The sequence below is a fragment of the Periophthalmus magnuspinnatus genome, chromosome 3 (assembly GCF_009829125.3).
Source record: "Periophthalmus magnuspinnatus isolate fPerMag1 chromosome 3, fPerMag1.2.pri, whole genome shotgun sequence".
Classification (NCBI taxonomy): Eukaryota; Metazoa; Chordata; class Actinopteri; order Gobiiformes; family Gobiidae; genus Periophthalmus; species Periophthalmus magnuspinnatus.
Genome location: NC_047128.1, coordinates 31,368,628 through 31,393,422, shown reverse-complemented (window position 1 = coordinate 31,393,422; position 24,795 = coordinate 31,368,628). Strand labels below are relative to the sequence as shown.

Sequence of the window (24,795 nt, the reverse complement as noted above, 5' to 3'; positions counted from 1 at the left end):
CATGTATCTTACTATAATATTACAGTAGTTTACTGTATCAACTAATTATTTCCCAGAATCCTTTGCCAATCACAGTGCAACTTGTAACTGACAGCGTGATACTGCAGTGACAGTAATCCTTTACAGAGTAGATTACTCAAACATGGACGACATATAAAATCACTTCATGTATGTTTTTCATGAGGGAACAACTCAATAACAGTAGAAAGTGCCAAAAAGTCGCCATCATGACCTGATGAAACATTTACATTTATGTAAGTACAGAATACATTTCAGACTAAAACTTTGCACCTGCAGTGTCTCATGATAAACACTGAGTCAGATCTGCATGAGCTCTACACCTTAAAACATCTACACCTTAAAGCATCTACACCTTAAAGCATCTACACCTTAAAGCATCTACACCTTAAAACATCTACACCTTAAAACATCTACACCTTAAAGCATCTACACCTTAAAACATCTACACCTTAAAGCATCTACACCTTAAAGCATCTACACCTTAAAACATCTACACCTTAAAACATCTACACCTTAAAACATCTACACCTTAAAGCATCTACACCTTAAAGCATCTACACCTTAAAGCATCTACACCTTAAAACATCTACACCTTAAAGCATCTACACCTTAAAGCATCTACACCTTAAAACATCTACACCTTAAAACATCTACACCTTAAAGCATCTACACCTTAAAGCATCTACACCTTAAAACATCTACACCTTAAAACATCTACACCTTAAAACATCTACACCTTAAAGCATCTACACCTTAAAGCATCTACACCTTAAAGCATCTACACCTTAAAGCATCTACACCTTAAAGCATCTACACCTTAAAACATCTACACCTTAAAACATCTACACCTTAAAGCATCTACACCTTAAAGCATCTACACCTTAAAACATCTACACCTTAAAACATCTACACCTTAAAGCATCTACACCTTAAAGCATCTACACCTTAAAGCATCTACACCTTAAAACATCTACACCTTAAAACATCTACACCTTAAAGCATCTACACCTTAAAACATCTACACCTTAAAACATCTACACCTTAAAGCATCTACACCTTAAAGCATCTACACCTTAAAGCATCTACACCTTAAAACATCTACACCTTAAAGCATCTACACCTTAAAACATCTACACCTTAAAACATCTACACCTTAAAACATCTACACCTTAAAACATCTACACCGTAAAACATCTACACAAAAAACATCAAAACACCCATATTGTTTTGTTGTTTTCAGTTTATAAAAGACTCTGCAGCCGCACATTCTCTTACTGAATGTGATTTGTCTAATTGTGATTTGCCCACTAAAATGATCAAACGTGACACTAATATTATCTAATCTTTGCCACATCCGTCTCAAGTGTAACTGATCCATAATGTGACTGTGATGGATGCTCAGGCCCAGACCTGATCAGAGCCAGAGCCTCAGACTGTGAGCCATCAGGGCTTTCTCATCCCTCTCATTTCATTAGGAATCACTCAGCACTTTAGAGCAACATTCAATTACGCTCCTGTGGTAATTAAATGTTCCTCAAATGAGTTCAGTTAAATCATCTCGTTTTGGCTTCACTCGGCTTTTTACTGTCGAGAGCTCAAATGAACATTAAGTGCTCCATCCACTGGGAAAGCCGACACGCCGTCACACTGGAATGACATTTAGCCAACGAAAGAGGAATATTATCACGATAAAGATTTATGTGCACAAAGGAACTGCAGCACAAGTTAATGTAAACCAGTCTTTATACAGAGAAACAGGACAAAAGTTAGTTTTAATGGTGTATCATTTAACTTTTCTGGTAGCGTACGCCACCTGCTTGTTTCCATGGAGTTCATATTGCTTTGCCTGAAAGGTTCCACCATACTGCATTAAACTTTAAACTTATCTTTATATATAGACACCATTAGGACATTACAGGCCAGATATGTGGAGAGGCAAGTCACCTCCTGGTAAGAAAGCTAGTTTCATAAAACATTTTAGCTCTAACGACACTGTTTAGTTTAATGCAGTACTGTGGAACATTGGAGATGAAGTGATAACATCTCAGATAAGCAGATGACAGTCGTCAACACTCGTCTTTAACTCCTTCCTAATATCAGTCGAGTGATTCTTTGTGCTTCAGATTTGCGTGTGCGAGTACTTTAAAGTTCCTGTGTGTTGTGTGTTAAAAGGTCCACCTCCGAACTACAACGCACAAACATAATATATGTAATAATTATGTGTTGGTGAAATAACTGTAAATCACTTAATGACCCTACAAGGCAAGAGTTATTTTTAAAAGGGGATTCATCAATATTCTCCAGGGGTATATGAAGAAAGGTCAGAAAATCTCTCATTAGGCTTGGAGCATGCGCGTCCCGTGCACATGTACAGTAGAGTTTGAACGTGCAGAAATGGCCTTATTGTTTGTGGGGGGCACTACATTGACTGACTGAACTTCAGTGACTCATTGTGTGTAAGACTTGACACATAAATATTCAGTGCTAAGACATAAATAACTTTATTTTTTATGTTTTGTGTTTTGTCTTATGTAATATTGAAAAGCACAAACCTCAAGTTGAATCAAGATTTCATATTAACAGAGTTCATATTAGGAGTTTCTGCAAAACATAAAAAATACAATCACTCTTCAAACATTTACTGAATAACTTTATAAAGTGACATGGAAGTGGAAAAAAACTGTACCGCGGGTATTTGTACTTTTATTCTAATGAATGCAGTCACGCTGCGAGGAATAAACAGCATTGTGTAGGTTCATTGAGGATGTCCTCATAATATATCTAAACTGTGGCTCCACACTCCATATTAACCTTACAAGTGACAGTAAACCAATACATTATGCTCATGTGAATGTAATTATGGCTAATATGCAAGCCATCCTGCCAACACTTATAGCAATATTGACCAGTCCTCCTCAATTCATTTACAAATTAGAGGCCGTAGGATTAATTAGTGTCATTATTAAAAGTCAAATGAGAGCGACTAATACACCAGTGAGCCAACGTGTGTGGCCTCGCTCTGTCCTATTCTCTATTAATACAGATGATCCTGCTGCCAAGCCACAGAATGACCCTAACATAGACGCTCACAATTGATTACCAAATATTTCTCTGTGTCAAAGAGGACATCCCAAACCAAGGTTTGCTCTCCGTGTGACCCTGTTTCATCTCCTGTGCCCTCGGCCCCATCCCCAGGAGCCTCTCCCTCCTTCAGGATTAAACTAATGACAAGGCTGGGCCACATTCTGTTCCAAGGGTGACAATTGCTATGACACATTTGTTCAAGACGTTTGTTCTCCAGTACAGTAGATGTTTTGTCACTATTTTGTTGCATATTTTCTGTAAAACATTACTGTGACATATACTGAGACATAGAGGTAGAATACAGCCCTGTAATAGAAGTAGTGTGATTACATAGTGTTATCACACACTATAGTCTTATCACACACTGTCTGGTCACAAGTGACCCTTACGCACCCTCCCACCATTGTGCACTCATAATCTAACAGATGCAACACAAACAACTGTGTGACCTTTGACCTTTGCCCTCACGACTTCGCTTGACTTCTTGGACCCAAACCAGTTTGTGAAAATGTGCATGTTTAGGGTGATACCTCCAGTGTGTGTGCGTCATCTACTGACAGTGTTCTGAAATCCATATGTGACATAAAGCCATTGTTCTGTGCTGCTCATATTTGTCAGTGCAGACCACCTCACAGCCCCAGCATCATGTGGTGTGATAACTTGTCTTCTGTGCACACTGTCCTCTCCACATGCGCATCTCTCAGCTCTGCTCACCATCAATAACTTCAGAGGCACAAAAGCAGCTAAATTAGGTCCACACATGACTAATGAGCTCTGGCATTGTTTGTGTATTAGTCTCTCTCTGCTGTAGCTGGACCCCAGGGAACGGCACACACTGTGCTTTGCTCATGGACAGGTAAGCCCAAACACAGGACTGAAATACTTAAATACTGAAGCAGGTTGAATCTTGACTGAAGAATCTGGAACTAGAAAGTTTGGGCATGACAGATATCTGGCCAGACGTGGATTTAGTAGTTGGCTGGAAAAAAGACATTTCAAGACACATTTACTTACTCTTTCATTTATGCACCATCTTTATGATAAACAATAGAAACAAGACCTGATCATCTTTCACATCTTCAAAACAACACGCACGATGTTATCAATATTTCACAAAACCTCCAGCAGCTCTGTGCACTAGATCATCAGCAGACTCAGACATACATAAATGCCTCTTTACATCTGGATACGACATTTTTGAATTGATATTCTTCCAGTGCGTCTAAGAGACAGACACAGCCGCACTGACCTATCATTAAATGTCCTAAAAATACACCACTGCAAAGATGAGATCATCCCAACAGCAGACATATGATTATAGGATCTTGTCACTGGAAAGTAACAGTTATTTGTCAGCACCATGTCAACAAGAAGCCCTCTGGACAGTGGTCTGATGTTACTGGTCCTTAACTAAATCTAGACCAGTAATATCACTTTTATTCAAGTAAACATAAGTAAACAAATACATTCAATTGAAAGTGCACTTGTGACTTTAGTAATAGCAGGAACAGTAATAGTAAAAGTCACAATAACATTATAGTGAGGGAAAGAATAGTACTTCATAGTGCAGTAGGGGTAGAGTACTGAGTTGTGTACTCCTGACCAGGACTTTAAGAATACAGTGTTCTTTTTATGAAGTATTATTGTATTACAAATGTTCCCCTTAGTCTCAAATGTTGTAAAATGATGTTGTGTTTAAGTTCATCACATTTCATCTAAGCTTTAAGACATGTTCTTACGTGTGTCAAATAGTTTTATTTTAGGTGTATTTTCTGCACAAAAACAACAACATATTTACCTTTAAAAACAAGCATTTCTGCAGAAATGACTGTTGCCCTGAGTCAATGAAAGTACAGACCTCTGAACTGGGTTAAAGTGCAATGTACTGCAATGGTTTATATGGCCCTGCTCAGATAATAAGACTTTATGGCACTTTGACATCATATCGTTTTGGATGGAACACTGGGTTCACTTGACCTTAGTGTGGGATATTTTCTACACTGAATGATACCTCATTAACTTAAACACTGCTGCAGACTTTTTAAGGATAGTTGTAAAAACGAAGCTCGAGTCTTTGTTTAAATACAGACTAAACACTGAACAGTAGGTTGGAGCAGGGGCTGCTTTTCAGTCTTTGTCCAAAAGGTGTCACTATTGAGTTTCACTGTGCTGCGCGTATTTGACACGACGCTGCTGCACAAGAGGCTGCACATCATGTGTTGATTATGTGTTTAATATTGAATCCATTTGAATTAATATCAATCAAAGAGCAATAATCAAAAGCAGCAGAAGGAGATGAAATATTTGTATTTTATAGGCATTTATATAAGCATGTGTTTGGAGTAAAAGTTGTAGATTACGTGTTTGCATTTGTCTGAATAATAAATAATAAATAAAATTTTTGTAAAAAAAAAAAAAAAAATTAAAAATTAAAAAAGGAAAAAAAAGACGACTGACTTTGAAAAAAAGTGACTGAATATCCTACAATGAAAAAGTTCTCTACTCCCTGATCCTAAATTTCCATTTTTATATTAATTAAGACGTGACTGTATCTGTAAAAATCCAGGTTACTAAAGAAATAGATGAGAAAACCTCTTTTCTGCAGATGATTAGTTTCTGTTTCTTCACGTGCAGAAAGGCACCAGCTCTGAGTCCCACATGCACAAAGTGCAGACATGCTTGTAGAAATGAACATGGAGAATGAAGGAAAGCGCAGTGAAAAGTGTAGCGTGTCTCAGCTGACAGTCAGCTGACAGCCTCTGAGAGTTGAGAAAAGTTTGCCTTCTCTACACTATAATATGGTAATTAGCTCACAGCCTGCGACCCTATTGGCTCTTCGTCCGAGTCAATTTCCCACTTCCATCCTGACGTCAGGGCAGCTACAATGCTCTTAAACTCATCTGCTGTGTGATCCCTCGAAAAAATCGCCCCAGTACAGAGCAGCTCATAGTACGGCTCTCACTGCCTTTACTTTCGGCTTGTTTCGCCCCATCTCCGCGCGCGCCACGCACCCATGAAGAGACGTCAAGTGTTACATGTTTGAAATCCAAAACCTCCGACTTTCACATGCTGAAAAAGGACTCCGCTGCTCGCGCGCGCGGCACCGCTGTGTCTGTGCACTAGACTGCAAAGACAAACTCTTGGTGGTTGCGCAGGGGAACGCAGAACAGCTCGCTTTTCTTTTTAAAAAGATATAAGACTTAAAAAGCCAAACTGGCTCACGTCGTTCCCAACCAGACCAGTTTGACAGCTGCTCTTCAGCCCGCTTGGAGGACTGTCAGCAGCAAGAGGATGGCATCAGAACTGGCAATGAGCAACTCCGACCTGCCCACCAGTCCCTTGGCCATGGAATATGTTAATGACTTCGATCTGATGAAGTTTGAAGTGAAAAAGGAGCCGGTGGAGCCCGATCGCAACATCAGCCAGTGCAGTCGCCTTATCGCCGGGGGATCATTGTCTTCCACCCCGATGAGCACGCCTTGCAGTTCGGTGCCCCCCTCTCCAAGCTTCTCTGCGCCCAGTCCGGGCTCAGGGAGCGAGCAGAAGACGCACATAGAGGACTTCTACTGGATGTCCGGTTATCAACAGCAGCTAAACCCAGAGGCACTGGGCTTCAGCCCCGAGGACGCAGTTGAGGCTCTCATCAACAGCAGTCACCAACTCCAGTCTTTCGATGGCTATGCCAGGGGCCAGCAGTTCCCCGGAGCGGCCGGTGCAGGGGGCGCCATGGCCGGTGAGGAGATGGGCTCTGCCGCGGCCGTGGTCTCTGCAGTGATCGCCGCGGCGGCTGCACAAAACGGTGCACAACATCACCATCATCATCACCACCACCACGCCGGTGCGCACCACCAGCAGCCCGGCGTACAGTCCAGCAGCGCCTCGGCTCCGGGGCACACGCACATGCGCATCGATGAGCGCTTCTCCGATGAGCAGCTTGTCACCATGTCCGTGCGCGAGCTCAACCGGCAACTACGAGGGGTCGCCAAAGAAGAAGTGATTAGACTGAAACAGAAGAGAAGAACCCTCAAAAATAGAGGCTACGCGCAGTCCTGCCGCTTCAAGCGCGTGCAGCAGCGGCACGTCCTGGAGGGAGAGAAGACCCAGCTCCTGCAGCAAGTGGAGCACCTCAAACAAGAGATCTCCAGGCTGGTCCGGGAGAGGGACGCGTATAAGGAGAAGTACGAAAAGCTCATCAGCACCGGCTTCCGAGAAAACGGCTCGAGCAGTGACAACAATCCCTCGTCCCCGGAGTTTTTCATGTGAGTCCCCCTCTCCGCAAAGAATAAGTTAGAGAGGCCGCTAAAAGTTTTCTTAAGACTTATTTTTGATTTGGCTCATATGCCCACTAGACCAAGAACTTATTCGACAACTTTCTGACTTTTGTTTTATACACACGCGGCTGATTTAGGCACATCTTTTTATTTGTGACTTATTTGACACTTTCGTCCTTTATCACATTTTAAGTGAACTGTCCAGACGCGTGGCAGTTCATGCACTTACAATATTTTACTCAACTGTATTTTTGAAAGTTGATCCAACTTTGTCGCGCAGTGTGCCAGTGTGCACAGTACACAGGACACTCTGTCAAGTTCATCAACTCTCATCATTTCCCTTTGAGTTCAGTCTGTGCAGCAGCATCCATCAAGATAAGTTTTAAAATAAACCTTTTCTTTCCTTTTTGTCTGACAATCTGTGGAGGACCTGCCGTCACCCCATCTCATATGTTTGCTTGTTTTTTTGTGTTGCGCCGCAAAAGACTGAAGTGACTGTGACAGTGCGGACTGTGCCATGCATGCTGGACATGTATGGTTCTTTTGTGCTTGAAGATGTCCTTTTGTCGGATGACTCCAGCATGATATTCATTCTTCATTTATGGCGCTTCACTTTTTTGGGGCATTGTCAAAAAAGTGACAGGACTTCCCTCACCCATGCAGTGAACTCGGGGCATTTCTGCTGTGTTGAAGTGCGAGCCTCGGCTCCCGGGGTGCAAAGGGCGCCCTGTGCGCGCCCCGTGCGTGTGTAAAAGACTGCACCGAAAGACACACAAACCCCTGACAGCCTTTGTCATTCATACACATCCGTGTTCATTGGACTTCTGAATATTTTGAATTATAATTTAAGTTATAAACCTGTAAACAGATTGAAGCCTGCGCTCAAATGATCAGAAAAACAGAAAATGTATTTTTATATTAGTTTAGAAGAAAATTGGCGAGGTTCCAGTGAATCCAAAGAGTGTAGTGTTAGTGCAAACACAGCGCTTTGCTGCATGAGCTGCAGAGACACACGTGTGAGCGCGTCTCATCTTGTATCGAAAACAAAATAGTTTTAAGAAAAACTAAATTTCGTATATGCGGCCTGGGTAAAATGCCATGCTTTTGGACATGTGTATTCTGATTCAAATGAGCTGAAATGCACTAAAGGCGCCTGGAATCCCGAGGAAACACTTTAGATGATGTTTGCCATTGTGTTGCGCATGACGCGTGACACTTTCATACTTTTATGTTATTGAATTTAAAGAAAAGCTGTCCTGAGCAAAGTTGATATTTGCAAAGCAATAATTATCTATTTAAATAATGTCTGGACATTGTTTGGCTCTTCGGGGATTGAAACCCTGCATGTACAAAATGAGGAACTACTATCCTCCTTAAAATATTGAAAATATGATAATGAATCGTCATCTTATATAATATATATTCTATATTTTGCTGTGCAAAATGATTTCATTCACTAACCATATGTGATGTTTATATGTGCTCGTTTTTCATTTCATACAATTAAATGATATGCAATAAATGTATGTAATGTCTTCAATAAGTTTCCACCTTTTTTTTTGACGTATTGATCATTGACGTCAAAAAGACACAAAACGACACAAAAAGACACAAAACGACACAAAACGACACTTGCAGGGGCACTCGGACATGTCTGCTCATAAACATTTTTAGTTTTTTCATTTATACTACCTCAAATTTCATCTTTACAAAATAAAATCCCCAGAGAGACGTCCCTAAATTTTAATGTGAAAATGTGAGTTACATCATGTGCAGTGAGGAGCAGGACTCTGCAGGAGACAGAGGTTTGAGCTCAGAGGTTTGATGGATCAAATCACAATGATCACAGATAATGATTCACCACGTTTGAGTTTTATTCTTACAATCCCAATGATTGGACTCATCTCATACTCTGTGTGTGCATATTTCAAATGTTTGAATACATTTGGAGTCCTGGAGTCTTCACACACTCACGTGCACATGAGGACAAGCTCACGTTTTACATCATTTGAAATATTACACTATGGAAAATTTTTATTATTATTTTCAGAAAAGGTGAAGTCCTTTTGCAATTTACACATTAGATATGTGTTTGATATTTAGACTTTTAGCTGCTCTCTCGTGTGTTTATGTCATACTTTTTATCATCTTTATGTCACCAGTGTTTATAATCCTGTGCATAAATGTTTCACATTCTGGTCAGCAGTGAAACAAACACTGCTCAAAAAAAAACTGTTTGGCTGTTGGAAACTTAACAGAACTTCACTCTAAGCTGTACATTTTGGGTCAAGAAATGCATTTGTGGCTTTCTTAATGAAACAGGAAGAAAAGAAGAATTACAAGAGCTTTAGAGGACACTTACAAGTTAGATTTTCCAGTGTGAGGGTTGAGGCTGCTCGTGTAGTGTGTGTGAGCGGAGGACACACAGGATGGCGACAATCTGATAAGAAAAAAGTGAGACATTCGGGCTAACGGTTATATGTTTTAAAGCTATACAACATTGACAGTACAGATGCAGGAGTAGTCTAGCCTTCTTATCTGGGATGCCTGGAGGTGTGTGATCTTGCAGAGTGAGCGCTGATGTGAGCGGCTCAGACAATGGTGGGGCTCTAGCTGAATTAAATGATTTTGTAGATGATTAATAGTGGTGTGGCCCGGTGCTCCTGCGATGTAGAGATGATAAATCGTGAGTGCAGTCCCATGCAGCTGTGCCAGAGCCGGGTCTAAGCATGCACCGTCCAGGCAATTTACAGCCAAGACGCTCCCCTTCTGCCTCAATTTATTTAATTACATCTATTTGAGCCCACCATTAGCACCGCTGTGTTTTTGGCTTTAACGGAATCCATTTTGTCCTGGGGAGAATTCAAAGGTTTCTGTATGAGACGTGTGTTTTTATTACATCTTTAAACTTCTCTGTAGCCTGATTTAGGTAAACAAGTCAAGAGAAATAAAGAAATGCACAATCGATGACAGGAAAAAAAAGCAGTTTGGATTTTTATGAGGTCATGAGTTATTCTTTAGTCCCATTCACGAGGACAGTTATAGCTTTTGTTTGCACACGTGTACACTTCCAAAAGCTGCACACTGTCAAAAACATTAGACGAAGTGTGTACGTGTGTGTCTTAAACTCTCAGGATTTGCCAGTTGTTTTAGACGAGCACAAGTTTAGACACTTTTTTTTTACTTGTGTGTGTGTAAAGATGATGTTTCCTTTTTGGTTTTGCCGTAACTTTACACAACATTGTTTAACATTCAGTTTAGTTTTGACCAGTTTAACCATCTCTGCTGATTACTTTTGTGTTGCAGTGTTAAAGAAAAGACAAAAATCACCCAAAAAGCTGCTCATTTTGGCTCTCACACTCACTCTCCCGATGGATTTTCGACGTCTATCTTCTCCCATGATCCCAACTTTAAATTGTAATGACATTTTTGCATGAAGCTGTATTTGATTTGCCAAGACGCCTTCCCTTTATTTGTGTGGGATCAGCACAGAGCATACATTATATAAGTGATAAAGCTATTGATCGTGTGATGATGAATCGGGATGGAATGCTGACACTGGGCACTTGACAGCAACAAATGCAGCTCGGTGTTCACTCAAGCGTTATACTTAAGAGATCAGGGGAAGGAATAGTTAGTTAGAGAGTGCATCACAGCCTCTTAAATTAAAAGCCCGCATATGTGATGTTAATGTGATTGGCTCGTGAGATAAATTTATGATAGTGCTTTAAGTCTGGGTTGAGCTAACCACATTTTGAACTTTGAACTCGTGTTTTTGTTCATTTCGGTTTAAAAAATAAAGTTAAAACTAAGTGTAAAGTTAAACTGGTAGCTGCACATCTGCTCTGAAACTCACAATTTATCAGGTAAGAAAGGAACGTTTTCCTGTAGACAGCCTACGCATAACTTGCACAACATTTGAAATTTTCACCTGCACGCATAAATATAAATATTGCGAGATCTTGTTCTTCTTTTGTGTGCAAATATTGCCGCTTGTGAAATTCATTCTGCACATTTATGACATTTTCAGCCGCATACAGTAATTACCAGTAAGTGTATCGGGTCAACAGAGGAAAAATGTTCTGAGAGTGTTGGCGTCATGGCACTTCTGGCTGCTATTCTCACACCCACTGCACTCAGAAGTAGATCAGGGGGATATATGCTCACAAAACATAACTATATTTAAATACAAAACAGTGAAATGTTTCAGTTTTGAGTCTTGATGTTAAAATTGGCACCATAATGTGAAAGATTAACCAGAACAGGAAAATCAATTCAACCGCGCGGTGGTGAGGTGGTTTTGTGATAGTTCTACTCCTGAAAAGACAGAAAATATAAATGCAATAAAAGAATGTGAGGATTTTCAAGAATTTCACACGTTTTCTGAATGTTATGAATGGAGTTTTATGAGATTTAAACCGACACAGTCTTTCTTCTTTCCTCTTTTATTTTAGTTACACATAAATAAACCCCTTTTTCTTTATTTTTTAATAATTCAAAAGTAAATTTCAGTTGTTTTTTGGTGTTGCACGTATGAAGTGCACGAGTGAACGCAGTAGCTGATAAGAGAATTGTCCTTGAAAGGCGGCTGCAGGTGTTGTTGATAATGAGCTGGTATGGGCCTGCAGAGGTAATTTTATAGCTCTGTAAATAGAACCAAACCATGAGACTGTGACTTACTAATTCAGACGCATCTCTCACACCCGCCACTGCATTAAAACGCAAACTGCAGGAAAAGACACAGACAAAACTATAGCGCTTCACAAAACTCTCATTTATAACTTAATTTACTTTTTAACTTGGTATTTTTAGGTTTCACGTATGATTTAGTGACATCTAGTGGGGAATCACCAGGTCATAATAAGTGCATGTGTTCTTTGTTGAATCAGGTGGGTCAGTTTGTAGTGAAAACCAGTCTGAGTGTTGTTATTATTAGTGTTTTATGTCTCATCTGCTCCTGCTTCTTTAGGTCATCAAGAAAATTCCTGCACCTGTGATCCGAGTCACCTCGTCTGCACACTGGATTCTGAGGTAAACACCACGTTTTGTTATCGTCATAGTACAGAACGTACGTGTGCGTGTCACATCTGTTCACGCACACTTTGAAATGCTTTGTCATCAGTTTGTTTCGAGTTGTGTATTGGAGAAGATTGGAGGTAAGGTGAAGTAGACCATAACACATTTGAACACATTTAACTTATATCAGATCTAATTGTCCATCAGATCTAAAGTCTTTACAATAAAATGAGTAAAATTTATAGTGTTAAAAATTCAGTTTGTTTGCTTTTTTTTTCTTAATTAAAAAATAAATAAATAAATAAATAAATAAACACTTTTTACTAGCCTCATAAAAAGTATATTTTTTTCTGTAGATAAACTGAAAAAAAATAAAAATAAAAATAGTACAGTAAAACCTAAAATCAAGATCAGCCTTTTCATATTTTCTCCAGTAAAACACATTATGTCCCACTTCACTTTTTCCTCCAGTTGCCTCCAATGTCTTTGTCCACAAACATTTAAAGGCTCTATTAAAGGTCCAAGAAAAGGCAGAAGTCACCTGGCACCACAGCGAATGTCGCTTAAGTGTCCATAATGAAGTCATAAAGTGTGACACAGCTTGTGGGTTTATGTGCTATTTTCTCTTATTTCTTTTCCGCTCAGTGTTTCCAGCTTATTTACAGAAAATCTATATTTGTTTATCTAGGATTTGTCCATGAAATGACACCGAAATGTTACATATTTTACACGACATACGCGTTTTTTCTGAGTTTAGTCCAGTGCATTTTCCTTTAACAGTGTATTAAAAAGCCAGACTGAAGCAAAACAGTGTGTGTGATGCACGTAATAGATTCGTTTCTTACATTTCTTTGGTGTTCCTGTGGATGTAGCGCGGTCACGTGTTGTTTAGCTTGTTAAGATAACGTTGCTTCTCAGGTGTAATTCAATGGACCACCAGAACGAAGTGAATAAACCCCAGAAGCTCCGTTGCTTTAATCACAGTTGTAATGCTATAACGTTGCTAGTTTCCCACATCTGTCAGGCGGTGCTTCTTGTCTGCATGGGCGCGTTTGTATCCAGTGTTATTTACCTGATTGTGTCTAAGTGGCGCATATAGGATCAGTATCTGGCTGTGCTCCAGGTACACTTAACTTGAGGAGGGGCGCAGGACAAGAGGCCTCAGGGATGACAAGGACAAATCTTCTTTAGATGAAGTGTTTTAAGTGCTTTGATTCCCCTCTCGTGTCGTCACCGTGAATTAGATGCCCTCTCCTCACTGCTCAGGGCTCTGGAATATAAACAACCACCAAGAACACACCAACCAAAGTGGAAAACCATGAGGGGGGTCTGTCTCGGTGTCGTAAATTTCCTTTCGCTCTACGGCTGCGTTGATGTTGCGCACTGACAAGCTGGCGTGAGTGGTACCATAGAACCGCGGGTTATATGGCGTCAGTTTTTTTTTTTTTTTTTTTGCAACAGCGAGAGTGCCGTCTTTGTTTTATGCAAATCCATGAATATGAAGGGAGGGGGGGAGGGGCAGGTGAGGCCAATGAGCAGTCTGGCCACGTAGCTCCAGGAAGACAGGCTGAGTGATGGAGAACGAGAGCCAGGTCCCAGCGTCCTTGCCTGGGGAAAGAGTGTCCGGACTAGGCCTGGGCTGTCTCCACACCTCCATGGCTCTGGCTCTGTGACCTAAACTTAATCAAATTGTGTATAAAACATATTCTGGATGAGGATTTAAGAGCTGTAATAGTTATTTGGAATTTTTATATTAACACAAGAATACAAATTGTCCCAAGCAAACTCTTAAAGAAGATATAATGTCCTTTTTTCTGCTATATTTATTACACTTATATTTTGTGCAGTTTAAATTGAAATATTGACCCGATTTGACTTCGTAGTGTGTGTGTGTTTGTGTATGTGTGTGCGTTTACGAGTGTTAATAGAGTGTATTTACACATTTACATCTTTATCGATATCGTTTTGGTCGTAACAGCTGGATAAAAATGGTTTTGATGCAGCATTAATCTGTGCGGTTTAAGCTCTAGTTTAAGTGTGAGTTCGGTGAGTAGTGGGTGTTAAGATGTCAGGTGCACCTCAGGGTCTGTCCCACAACAACGGTGCAGTTCAGAGCTCAGCAGGGAGTTGAAGGACTCCAAATGTGCTGACAAAGATGAAGTGCCAGGTGTGGGAATAAGGCCCTGAGAAATCGAGAGTAAATATAGAGCCAGGAGGATGTTTATAAATGTGTATGATGCACAGTGCAGTGTTTTATTTTTGCTCAGAGGGATGAACAGATGTCAAGAGTCAATTTTGGACTTGTGAAGAGAAAGTGCAAATGTAATTCAAACCGTATATAATTCTGGAAAAACAAATGTGTGAATTTCAACTACAGCGTGACACTTTTATCTGGCGTGTGGTGAAGTCACTTAGGAATTACAGGTTACCATTTTTTTAAGCACTTTGTTTGAAAATGTGAAAGTGTAACTATTAGTAAAAAGGAAAAAAAAAGAAAGAAAACTGTTCCTCCAGGTCTTGACTGACTGCAGATCACTCATTGAGAGGCAGGAAGGGCAGCGGGGGCGAAAAGCATAGGTTCAGTAAATATATGCTGAAGCAGCGTCACTTATGTTATCTCATCACAGCTGTAAGTGCTGTTGTTTAGAGAGTCTTTGGCTTTATTTGATTCCATTTTGACAGACTCGGATGCTCTCTGCCCACTGCGTTCTATTTTTGCGGTGCCATGATGTTGGTGGCAGTCTAAGGGGGCAGATGGAACGGATCCACTGACCTGTCGTGTGGAGGGGAAATGGATGGGACAAGGGAGAGGTGAAGAGGCCACTGAGAAGCAGAGCATGGGTATAAAAACAACCCCACACTCCATATAGGTCAAAAGTCAAAGGATGATTTATTCAGAGGTGCGTGTTAGGCCCCTCCCTCTCACCCTGCTCCGGGCTCCGTGTGTGCTCCATCTGCCTCTCAGAAAGGACTAAGAAACTAGAGACTGCTCTGAGGAGAACACTATATTTAGCCCAGGGGACCGAAGACACCATGGGCTAACTTTAAAGTTAAAAATATATATAGGCATGTATGTACAGCGAACGAGACGGCTCTCGTAACCATCAGCCTCATACCTAAATGAATAAAGCATGCTTACTCTGCCCACTAACTATTCTGTAAGAAAATAACTCACCTCCTAACTTATTTTAATTAACGGGGCATCAGACATGAAAAAAATGCAGTAGTACAGATAATACTGAGAGGTGCGATTGTGAAAACCCAGTGGATTCACTGCTCACACACGACCGCAGACAGTAGAGATGAAAACAGACAAGGTTATAGATAAATATTAAATACTTCCATATTTTTCAAATGCCAAACAGAATTTCATGACTTTTACGGCATTATTATGTGTATATTTTATGGAAAACATCATAACTTTAAAACAAAGTTTTGTATAAAAAAGAGAATGAATTGTTTCATCACAATTCATGTAAAGTACATAGTGAAGCCATTCACAAGACAGTGAAATATTTGATCACATGCCAAGGCCCAGTAAACAGAAACGGATGAGTCAGAAGAATATTCTGCAGAAAATAATATAACAGGGAAATAATGTCAATATTCCAAAGAACAAAACTTTAAAGTGGCTGAATTAGGGGGAAAATAATGTGAGATTCCAGGGTGAATTTGTGAAGTAATATCACGTTTAGTCTTTGGGCAGAGCTCCACTTTGCTAATTATTTTCCTATGGCAGGACTCTCAGCATGGTGCCCTCTTTCGCTAAGAGCAGAGGCTCAGCGGTAAGTGCTTAGTCAGCCGCGCTCTGGTGAGATACTGTTGTCCAATCTCCAGTCAAGTGTCACGAGGCAAGTCTGATGAAGACATGGTCAGGGCCAGGAGGCAGGGGACAGGACCTATAAAAATATACATAATATAAAGGCATAGCACGCAGTGGATGTAAACAGGGATCAATGTAAATGCAGTTCTTTGTTTTAGATGACCATTTCAAACAGCATGTACTTCCTCCAGGTTCGTGCAAAGTGGACAGATTCATTGATGTTAAGTTAGTGGAATGGCCATTATCATCCAGCCAGTCTGCAAAAGTACTACAAATACTATGCAAAAGCACATTTGTATAGTGATCATTACTAAAAACGTCCTTATTAAGGCAGGAATGCAAACCACTCCTATAGACTCCTTAATGTGGTTTTATTCCAACAATTTCACAGCGTAACCGTCCCGTACACACAAAGATAAACACTAATTAGCTGCATTTTAGACAATGTCACCAAACGTCACTATTGACATTCCCCCACACACACGCACAGCACACACCCCTACACAACCTCCGCTCCCTATAGCCCGTATACACTGCACCTGCTCCCTCTGCTCCTTCTCTGGACGTCCCATCTTCTCCTTCCCCCTGTACACTCCTTCTCTGCCTCTGCTCGCCTATTCTCCCCCTCGTTAGCTTGATGAATGGCTTCACTGCAGGGAAAGTGCTGATTTTCATGCCTCTGTCTGATTTCTGCTGGCTGTTATTAATTTCAAACACTCAGAGAAAAGCAAGTGAGTCAATAAATAAGGAAATGAACACACTTCATCCTGCCACACAGCGCCTCTCACTGCGTTTAGTCAGAAACCGTTTAGTTTCGGTGTTAAAACCCAGAAAATAAAAGCAAGATTTAGCCACATGTGTTGAGTTGAAACCACTGGTGCCCTTTTCTTTCATTTGCCTTTCCTTCTGAACATCATATGAAGAGCAGTAGATTACATGTTGTAGAAATCAAACAGAAAAAGCTGCAGTTTAACAGTCTAAAGTGCAGATTACTTCATACTTCATTCTATAATAACAGAAACAGGAAATAGACACATTTACACAGTATATTCTATGACACCCACCTGCACGGAGGTAAGGGGAATATTTAAATTTGATCAAAGAGCGCTTAAAACTTGCATACTACTGCTTATGCCGAGTGTCATGTTGTATATTACTCAATACATAATAACCATACACACATTTAAAACATAGTCGTGTATGTAATGATCAAAGAGAGAAGGTAAAGCAGTGAAGCTCCATCGGCAAAGGCCTGAACAAAGTGTTTCATCTCAGGGAAAAGAAAGTTCAATGTTCTTTTTGTGTTACGCTTTTGACAAATCAGTTTTCCATGTCAGTCGGGACTCGGACAGGAGCCCAAGTCTGCACCAAACACTGCTCAATTGTTTCTGTACTAGTGCTGTCATGATACTAAAAGTTTAAATATGATTTTGATGCTTTGCAAAAGGCTTGGTACATTTGATCATATAGTGATAATCTGATATATCTAACCACCTTTACAGGAAAGGTTACATTTTGCCCGGTGTATGTGTTTTTTCCTGTATCAATACTTGTTCGAATGAATATCTAGTTTCAATTCCTGTTTATACTATCAGACAAAGTACTATAACATAAACACCTTAAGAAGTATGTGCCAACATGAAGCTTTGACGTCATCCTTGTCACTAAATACATTCACATATGGTCCAGAGCAGCATTTCATACATATTCATAGCAAATGAAAAAAAAGATATTTTTCCAAAGTCATTCATTTTCTTTTCTGGAAACTTCTCTGAACTTACTTAAATCTGACCAGCTTGCTAATAATAATATTATGTCAGAGTTGGGAAAATCCGATGAGAAGCAGTGTATTGGTGTGACGCACAACATAAGTAGTACACATAAGTAGTACACATATTAGTAGTAGCTGCAGAGTTAGTGGAGCCTGCCTGTCTGCTCCATGCTCCTCTGAGCGCAGACATAACTATTGTGTTTACAAGGCTGGTCTGCTCTTACTGTTCAATTATTCCATTGTAGGGTTTGCTCTGTGAGGAAGAAGGCAGAGGGGGTGGAAATGGAGCTGTGGGGGTGAATAATTGTCCTTCTCATAGCTTTGGTTAACCAGTTAGAAGAATGCTCTTTGTATTTTGTAATTACAGGGTTACACTAGTGTCACCATAGAAGAGAGCATGTCTCTAACACCAGAGAGTTGGGGACATGTGGTTTAGGGCGATGGTAAACTCATGGTATGGTGAATTATAAGATGTTTTAGTAAGAAAGTAAACAAAAAACAGACAAAATTGTCAATTCCATTTGACAAAGGCATTTAGTGAAGCTCGCCTTATGGTCATTGACAAACTAAAGTCAAACTGACGTCACTTATATAAGAAATGCTCTAATAATTCCTATTTGCAATATTTTTGTTTCACTGAACAATGACTTGAGAACATTACACTTGTGTATATCCCTGATATTACAGTCATTGCCTCTGATGAGGTTTATTCCTCCAGTAAAATGTATTGAGCGACAGCTAGAAATCTGACAGATTAACTTGTGTTTGATAAGGCCACAGCTTGGTCAAAACATCTACAAGTATCATCAGTCTACAGTGGCATTCAAGTATTTCAAAGAAAGAAAAGTGGTAAACCAGGACAGACATGGGGGTAAAAAAAACAAAAAAACAGAGTGCACTCAGATGCCTGAATTTTTATTATTATTATTATCATTATTATTATTATGAAATTATGTTTCACGAAAAAGCCTTCTTCAGGTTTTTTTTGTTCTTTCTTTGGACCACAGTGTGTGGGATAAACATGGCCTGTGGTGTAGCAGAAAAGATACACAAAATACTCTTTATAATGACTAGATCTTAGTTCGCCTTAAAGGTGTACTATGTGACATTTCTGGTGGAGGGTCAGCAGCCCATGTGTGTCCACGGAGACGCTGTAGTTTTCCCAAAAGTTAAGATGATCATTTCATTCCCTAACTCCTAACCCTAAGTCTTTAAGTATTTACTATTATTCTTTATACACTGTTTGTTCACTATGAATGAAGTGTTGCTTTAAACTTTATTAAAGCTCATAAATAGCAGAGTTAATGTACAGTGTTATAAGTATTTTTAAGTTACTGTTTGTTTTGAAATCGTGTATAAATGGGTGTACAAAGGCTATGCCTTGTATAACCATCTATTGCTCTGACATAGTTCCCTGGCCATTAAAGGCAAGTGTTATGGCCACAGTGGATTCTCTGGTTGCGAAGAGTGAAGAGGAGTGTAGGGTGACATTATCGGAAGCGGATGCATATAGAAACTTAAAAAAGACACGTACAGAAAGAAAATACTACAACACACTTTGCTCTGTGTATCCCTGCTTAGGTTTCTCTAATGACCGCTGACAAACTATAAGAAGACATCCTATAGATTAGCACTGTTAAATTGATTCAATTGTGCATCAAGACTTAGCCCAAACAATTCCTGGAGTGTCCTTAAAACATCGGGTCACGTAATAAAACAGACATATGGATCTGAGTAAATGCGTTCCTGGTAGCCCACATTAGTACACGTGATGGAGAGTTTTTCCTTCCTTCTCGGTGAGGAAGAATAGTTGTGGTGATGCTCATGACAGCTGAGGAAGACGAGTAACAAGGACCCTGTCAAAACAGTCAACGGGGAGAAAAAGATGGAGGCTAACTGGCTATTTTGTGGTCATGTCCTACTTGTTTGTTCATGTTAACAAACCCAGCTAATGTATTTACTTTATGTAGAATCACTATAATGACACGTGAAAATGTCTTATTTTTTGCTTCGTACCAAAAAGGGCCTCTCTTGAAATCACCGAATAGAGTCATTTAAACAGATTCATAAAAATATAGACACACTGTATTCAGATTCAGCCAATAATTGAATTACACACCGACTTGGCCTGTAATAACTCTGAACCTTGCGGCGCTCTCCCTCGAGTTCAAAGTAGACATAACGCCAAACACAAGTACACAGCACAGCAGACCGGCACACTTCTTCTCATTTCCTTTACTGTCTCTTGATAGTATCCCTAATAGACCTCTCTCCCAGTGGCACGCTGCTGTTGCAACATTCACCTACTATTACATTTAATGAGATGTCTGCCGCGTGTGTGGGGGCTGCTGCTAAGAAAGATGTTAGCAATCCTCGTGGCCCTGTTTATCTCCACCCGTGTGTCGAAGTAGAGGGAGGTCGGAGCGGTGTAACCATCGCCATTCCCACGGCTACTATCTCACAAGCGAACTGGTCACGGGAGGATGAAAGAATTATAGATTTTTTTTTCATTCCCCTCTCCTCCTCCGGTCGTCCACTCGCGAGGGCACAAAGATTAGACAGAAGAAGAGCGCAGCCTGGCCCTTTCAAAGCCGTACATGTCTGATCCCAGCGCTGTGGTTCAGGGAGCACAAGAGACGTACACACATGCACACACATATACACACACACTCGCACTGGAGCCTTAGACAAGTGTTCTGCTAGTGGAGGTTTTCTGGTTCAATGCCTGGTCATATAGAGCTTGGTGTTAAACAGTGGTAGTACGACCTCTGTATGTCAACATGCTCAGTACTTACACACAGCAAACAGGCAGCAGGCTAGCAAACACACACGCACACACACACGCACACACACATGCACACAGAAGCACGTTAGGTTTTCAAATGATCGTTATACTGTATATATATCTGTTAATATTTTGGATTTTTTGCAGACAAGTGATATATATTTGGCCCTCAGTTGCAAAACAAAACCATGCATTCTTGTCTTTTTGTGCACAATCAAATAGTAAAGCTAAACGTGCTAAACATTTACAATAATTACACCAGGCAAACGATGGGAACTTCGCATTACTTTGCACGTTTTGGATACGTTTTCTACCAGATTCGCAAGGGCCGTTTAACGATCCATTTGCTCGGTACAACCAGCGCTAAAGTGGTGTCAATACTACTCCTCAAAGTGGCAAGTGACAAGTACTAAGTTCACATGTGCGGCAGGAAATGGTGAGTGTCAGTTATGGATAAGACAGTGTTTTCGCTGGTGAGCAGTCGGCCAGTGTTTTTACCAAGTGTGAACTGGAGGCTGCTTTTGTGCTTCACACTTGAGCTTCAAAGTGTCATTGTCAGCAGTGGAAGTGTCTAAACATAAAAAGGTAATGAGACATATCGCGCAAAATATGGATAAACTTTAGTTGTTCGAATAGGGTGTCCGTAGTTTATCTGATATTGAGTTGTATGTAGTATAGATAATGTTTAGAGTTGCATTCCATAAAAAAAAGAGTATGGAGTAAATGTACAGAGCAGGCTGGTCAGAGGAGCAGAGGATACCGGTGTCATTGAGGGTTTGTTGTTGTTGGGACACACAGAGGGCAGCGTTCCAGTGAACAGGAGGTGCGTGAAGTGACATAAGCAGGTCGCGCTGACTTACTCACGCAACACTTACATATGGACGGGTCAAGAGCACACGCAAAGTTACGCTAATCTCCTTGCGTTTTATCTCTGTATTTCTATTTAAAATCCGTTTCGTATTTTCCAGCGATTGCGTACAGAGAATGCATTGTTTTAGCAGTCTGAGAGTACACGGCGTACAAGAGGCAGTCTCGCTCCATCCTCTTGGCAGCGTCCCGCTCACACACTGGGTGAGAGCTGTAAATAGCCCGAGTGTGTTGTGCATCTCTGCTGTGTTTGGACCTATTTTAGAGCTGACACAGGAAATAGGGCCATTCTGACAGCCACCCCGCCAGCCGGTACTGCAACAGCGGCGCACGTGGACCAGTCAGGGACATATAGATGAGCTTATAGTCGGGAATGATATAGACCAGAATCACTAAATGTCCAGTGAAATGAGACAAAGTGCAGAGCAGAGTCAGGGCAGGGCCAGACCAGTCACATCTGGGCTTCATTAGAAAAGAGAAGTTTTCCATCAAATAAAAATATTGTTGCTAAAAGAAATTGGTTGTGGTAGCAAGTCCTCGGGTCACCTTTATTTTCTTTCACTTGATGCCTGGACTGCTCTGAAGAGTGGAACATTCCTGTTTTATATGCATATTTAAAAAAGTCTCTGTTCTCAAAGCATTAGGAGTCCATGGCTGTTGTGCGTTTGTGTGTGTGTGCGTGCGCGTTTGTGATTGGGTCCACCCCTGTTATAGACCCATATGCTCCAATCAGTACTAATAAGAAACAAGACAAGGATTTACTTATCACTTTTTTGCTTAATTTATAGCACTCTCTTGCGTTATTATTCACTAAATGTCATGATGTCAGTTTCCCTGTCCTCCCGTGCTCTCTCCCCCTCCCCTACCTGTGTGTCTGGAGCTGGGTGGAGTGCCTGACTCCTCCCGTGCACACCTGGGGTGCATCAGCCTAATCACCACCACCTGCTGCTGAGTACAAGAAGGCTTGGCAGTCTACACTCGGTGCCAGACCGTCCGCGTGTAAAACGTGAATGTTTCTTGCTAAGCTTTGTTATATGGTACCTTCCTGCAAATGCTCATTTGGATTTATGCACCCTCCAGATTCCTGCCTCTACTCGCCCAGCTCCTGCCGCCACGTTCCAGTCCCGGTATCGCTTCCAGCTCGTCTTGTCTCCTGCTCGTCTCGTCTCCTGCTCGTCTCGTCTCCTGCTCGTCTCGTCTCCTGCTCGTCTCGTCTCCTGTCCGGTCCTGGTCTCTGGTTTGTCACCCGCTCCCCGCTCTGGTCTTCGTCTGATCCGCCTGCCCTGGTACCGCACCTGCTTCTATCCCCGTCCTGGTCCTGTCCTGCCCGCCTCTACCTGCACCGCACCCGCCTGACCCGTCTCCCGCTCCCCGGTTCCTGTACCTGCTCTTGTGACCTGTTTAAAGACTGCATTTTCACCGCTGTAAATAAACACTGTTAAAACTGCTCTGGTCTGCATCCTTTGGTCCTATCCGCACCGTTACGACAGAACGGTCTGGCCACTATGGACCAAGCAGGCTCAGATCCGGACCAGATGCGCCGCCTCACGCACTCTCACCCCGAGGCGGTGCTGGGTCAGCACGAACAATCCATTCGAACTCTATTGGAGCTAAATCAGACATTGTCCCAGCAGGTGGCACAGCTTAACCACCAGGTGGCCGCGCTCCTCGTCACCCCGCCTGCTGCAGCTGGAGCGCCACCATGCCTCCCGGAGCCGAGAGGCACGGATCCGGAGCCGTATGCTGGACAACCTCACCTCTGTCGCGGATTCCTGTTCCAGTGCGAGTTCATGTTCCAGCAATGCCCTTCTCGTTTCAGCTCGGGGGCCACCAAGATCCGATATATATGTGGATTACTCCGGGGCAGAGCTCTCCAGTGGGCAGAGGCGCGCCTAATGAAGACGTCTGTGGATAGCCTGGATTTTAATGAATTTGTGTCCACGTTTAAGCTGGTGTTTGACCACCCGCACTACCAGGACAATGCTGCCTCCCGGTTATTGACTCTCAGCCAGGGCTCCAGGACGGTAGCGGATTATTCCATTGAATTCTGGACACATGCGGCGGAGCTGGACTGGACGGACAGCGCGCTGCGGGCTGTGTTTGTGCGGGGCCTGAACGAGACTTTGAAAGATGAATTGGTTTCCCGGGACGAACCCCCCGACCTGCGGACCCTCATCTCCCTCACTCACCGTATAGACAACCGCCTACGGGCTCGTCGCCGAGAGAGACGCCGGTCACCGGTCCCGCCGGAGCCACGCGCTGCCCCGCCCCCGCCGGATGAGCCCATGCAACTCGACAGGACCCTTGTGTCGACCGAGGAGCGTCAACGGAGGCGTCGTCTGGCCGGGGCTTGCCTCTACTGCGGTGAGCGCGGACATTATGTGGTCACTTGCCCAGTTCGGCCAAAAGGGGGGGCCCACCAGTAGCACTGGGAGTACTGGTGGGCGAGCAACACATCCTGGACTCTTCTAATAGACTGCGGCTCAGCGCCACCCTGTGCGTTCGCACAGAGACCTTATGCGTTTCCGCCCTTATCGACTCCGGGGCTGAGAGGGACTTTATTGATGCCCAAGTCGCGGAGCAGCTCGGGGTCTACCTGGAGCCCCTCGAACGCCCCTTAAATGCCCAGGGGCTCAATGGACGTTTTCTGGGGCACATCACTCACATCACAGAACCTGTCACCGTGATTCTGTCCGGCAACCACCAAGAGAACCGTCAGTTTCATGTCCTGTCCTCCTCCGCTTCTCCTCTGGTCCTTGGTTACCCCTGGCTACGCGCCCACAACCCTGTTTTCGATTGGGCCAGGGGCGGAGTTTCGGGCTGGAGTCCCGATTGCCACGCCAAGTGCCTTCGGTCCGCCCTCCCTCCGGCCGGGAGGTCTGTTCCTGTCGCTGATCCGTCCCCAGACACCCCCAATCTGTCCTCGGTGCCTGCTGAATATCACGACCTGGGGGAGGTTTTTAGCAAGAGCAAGGCCCTCTCTTTACCGCCCCACCGTCCATATGACTGCGCCATTGACCTCCTGCCGGGTGCCCCACTACCATCTAGCAGGCTATATAACCTGTCTAAACCTGAACGCGAGTCAATGGAGGACTATATCCGTGGGTCCCTGGCTGCCGGAATCATCCGCCCGTCCACTTCACCCGTGGGAGCGGGG

General features: G+C 42.3%; 1 protein-coding gene across 2 annotated transcripts in view; it reads left to right on the top strand.

Annotated features, from left to right (window-relative positions):
- Window positions 1–5,975: 5,975 nt before the first annotated feature.
- Window positions 5,976–24,795, top strand: part of mafa (MAF bZIP transcription factor a) — a 65,135-nt gene continuing 46,315 nt past the window's right edge. For both annotated transcript variants that reach the window (XR_008649251.1, XM_033990055.2), the window contains exons 1-2: window positions 5,976–7,364; window positions 12,346–12,407. Coding sequence is in view for 1 of the 2 variants with exons in the window: in XM_033990055.2 (XP_033845946.1) it covers window positions 6,397–7,364; window positions 12,346–12,373 (996 nt within the window). In the remaining variant the exon portion in view is untranslated. The remainder of the gene's footprint in view (window positions 7,365–12,345; window positions 12,408–24,795) is intronic.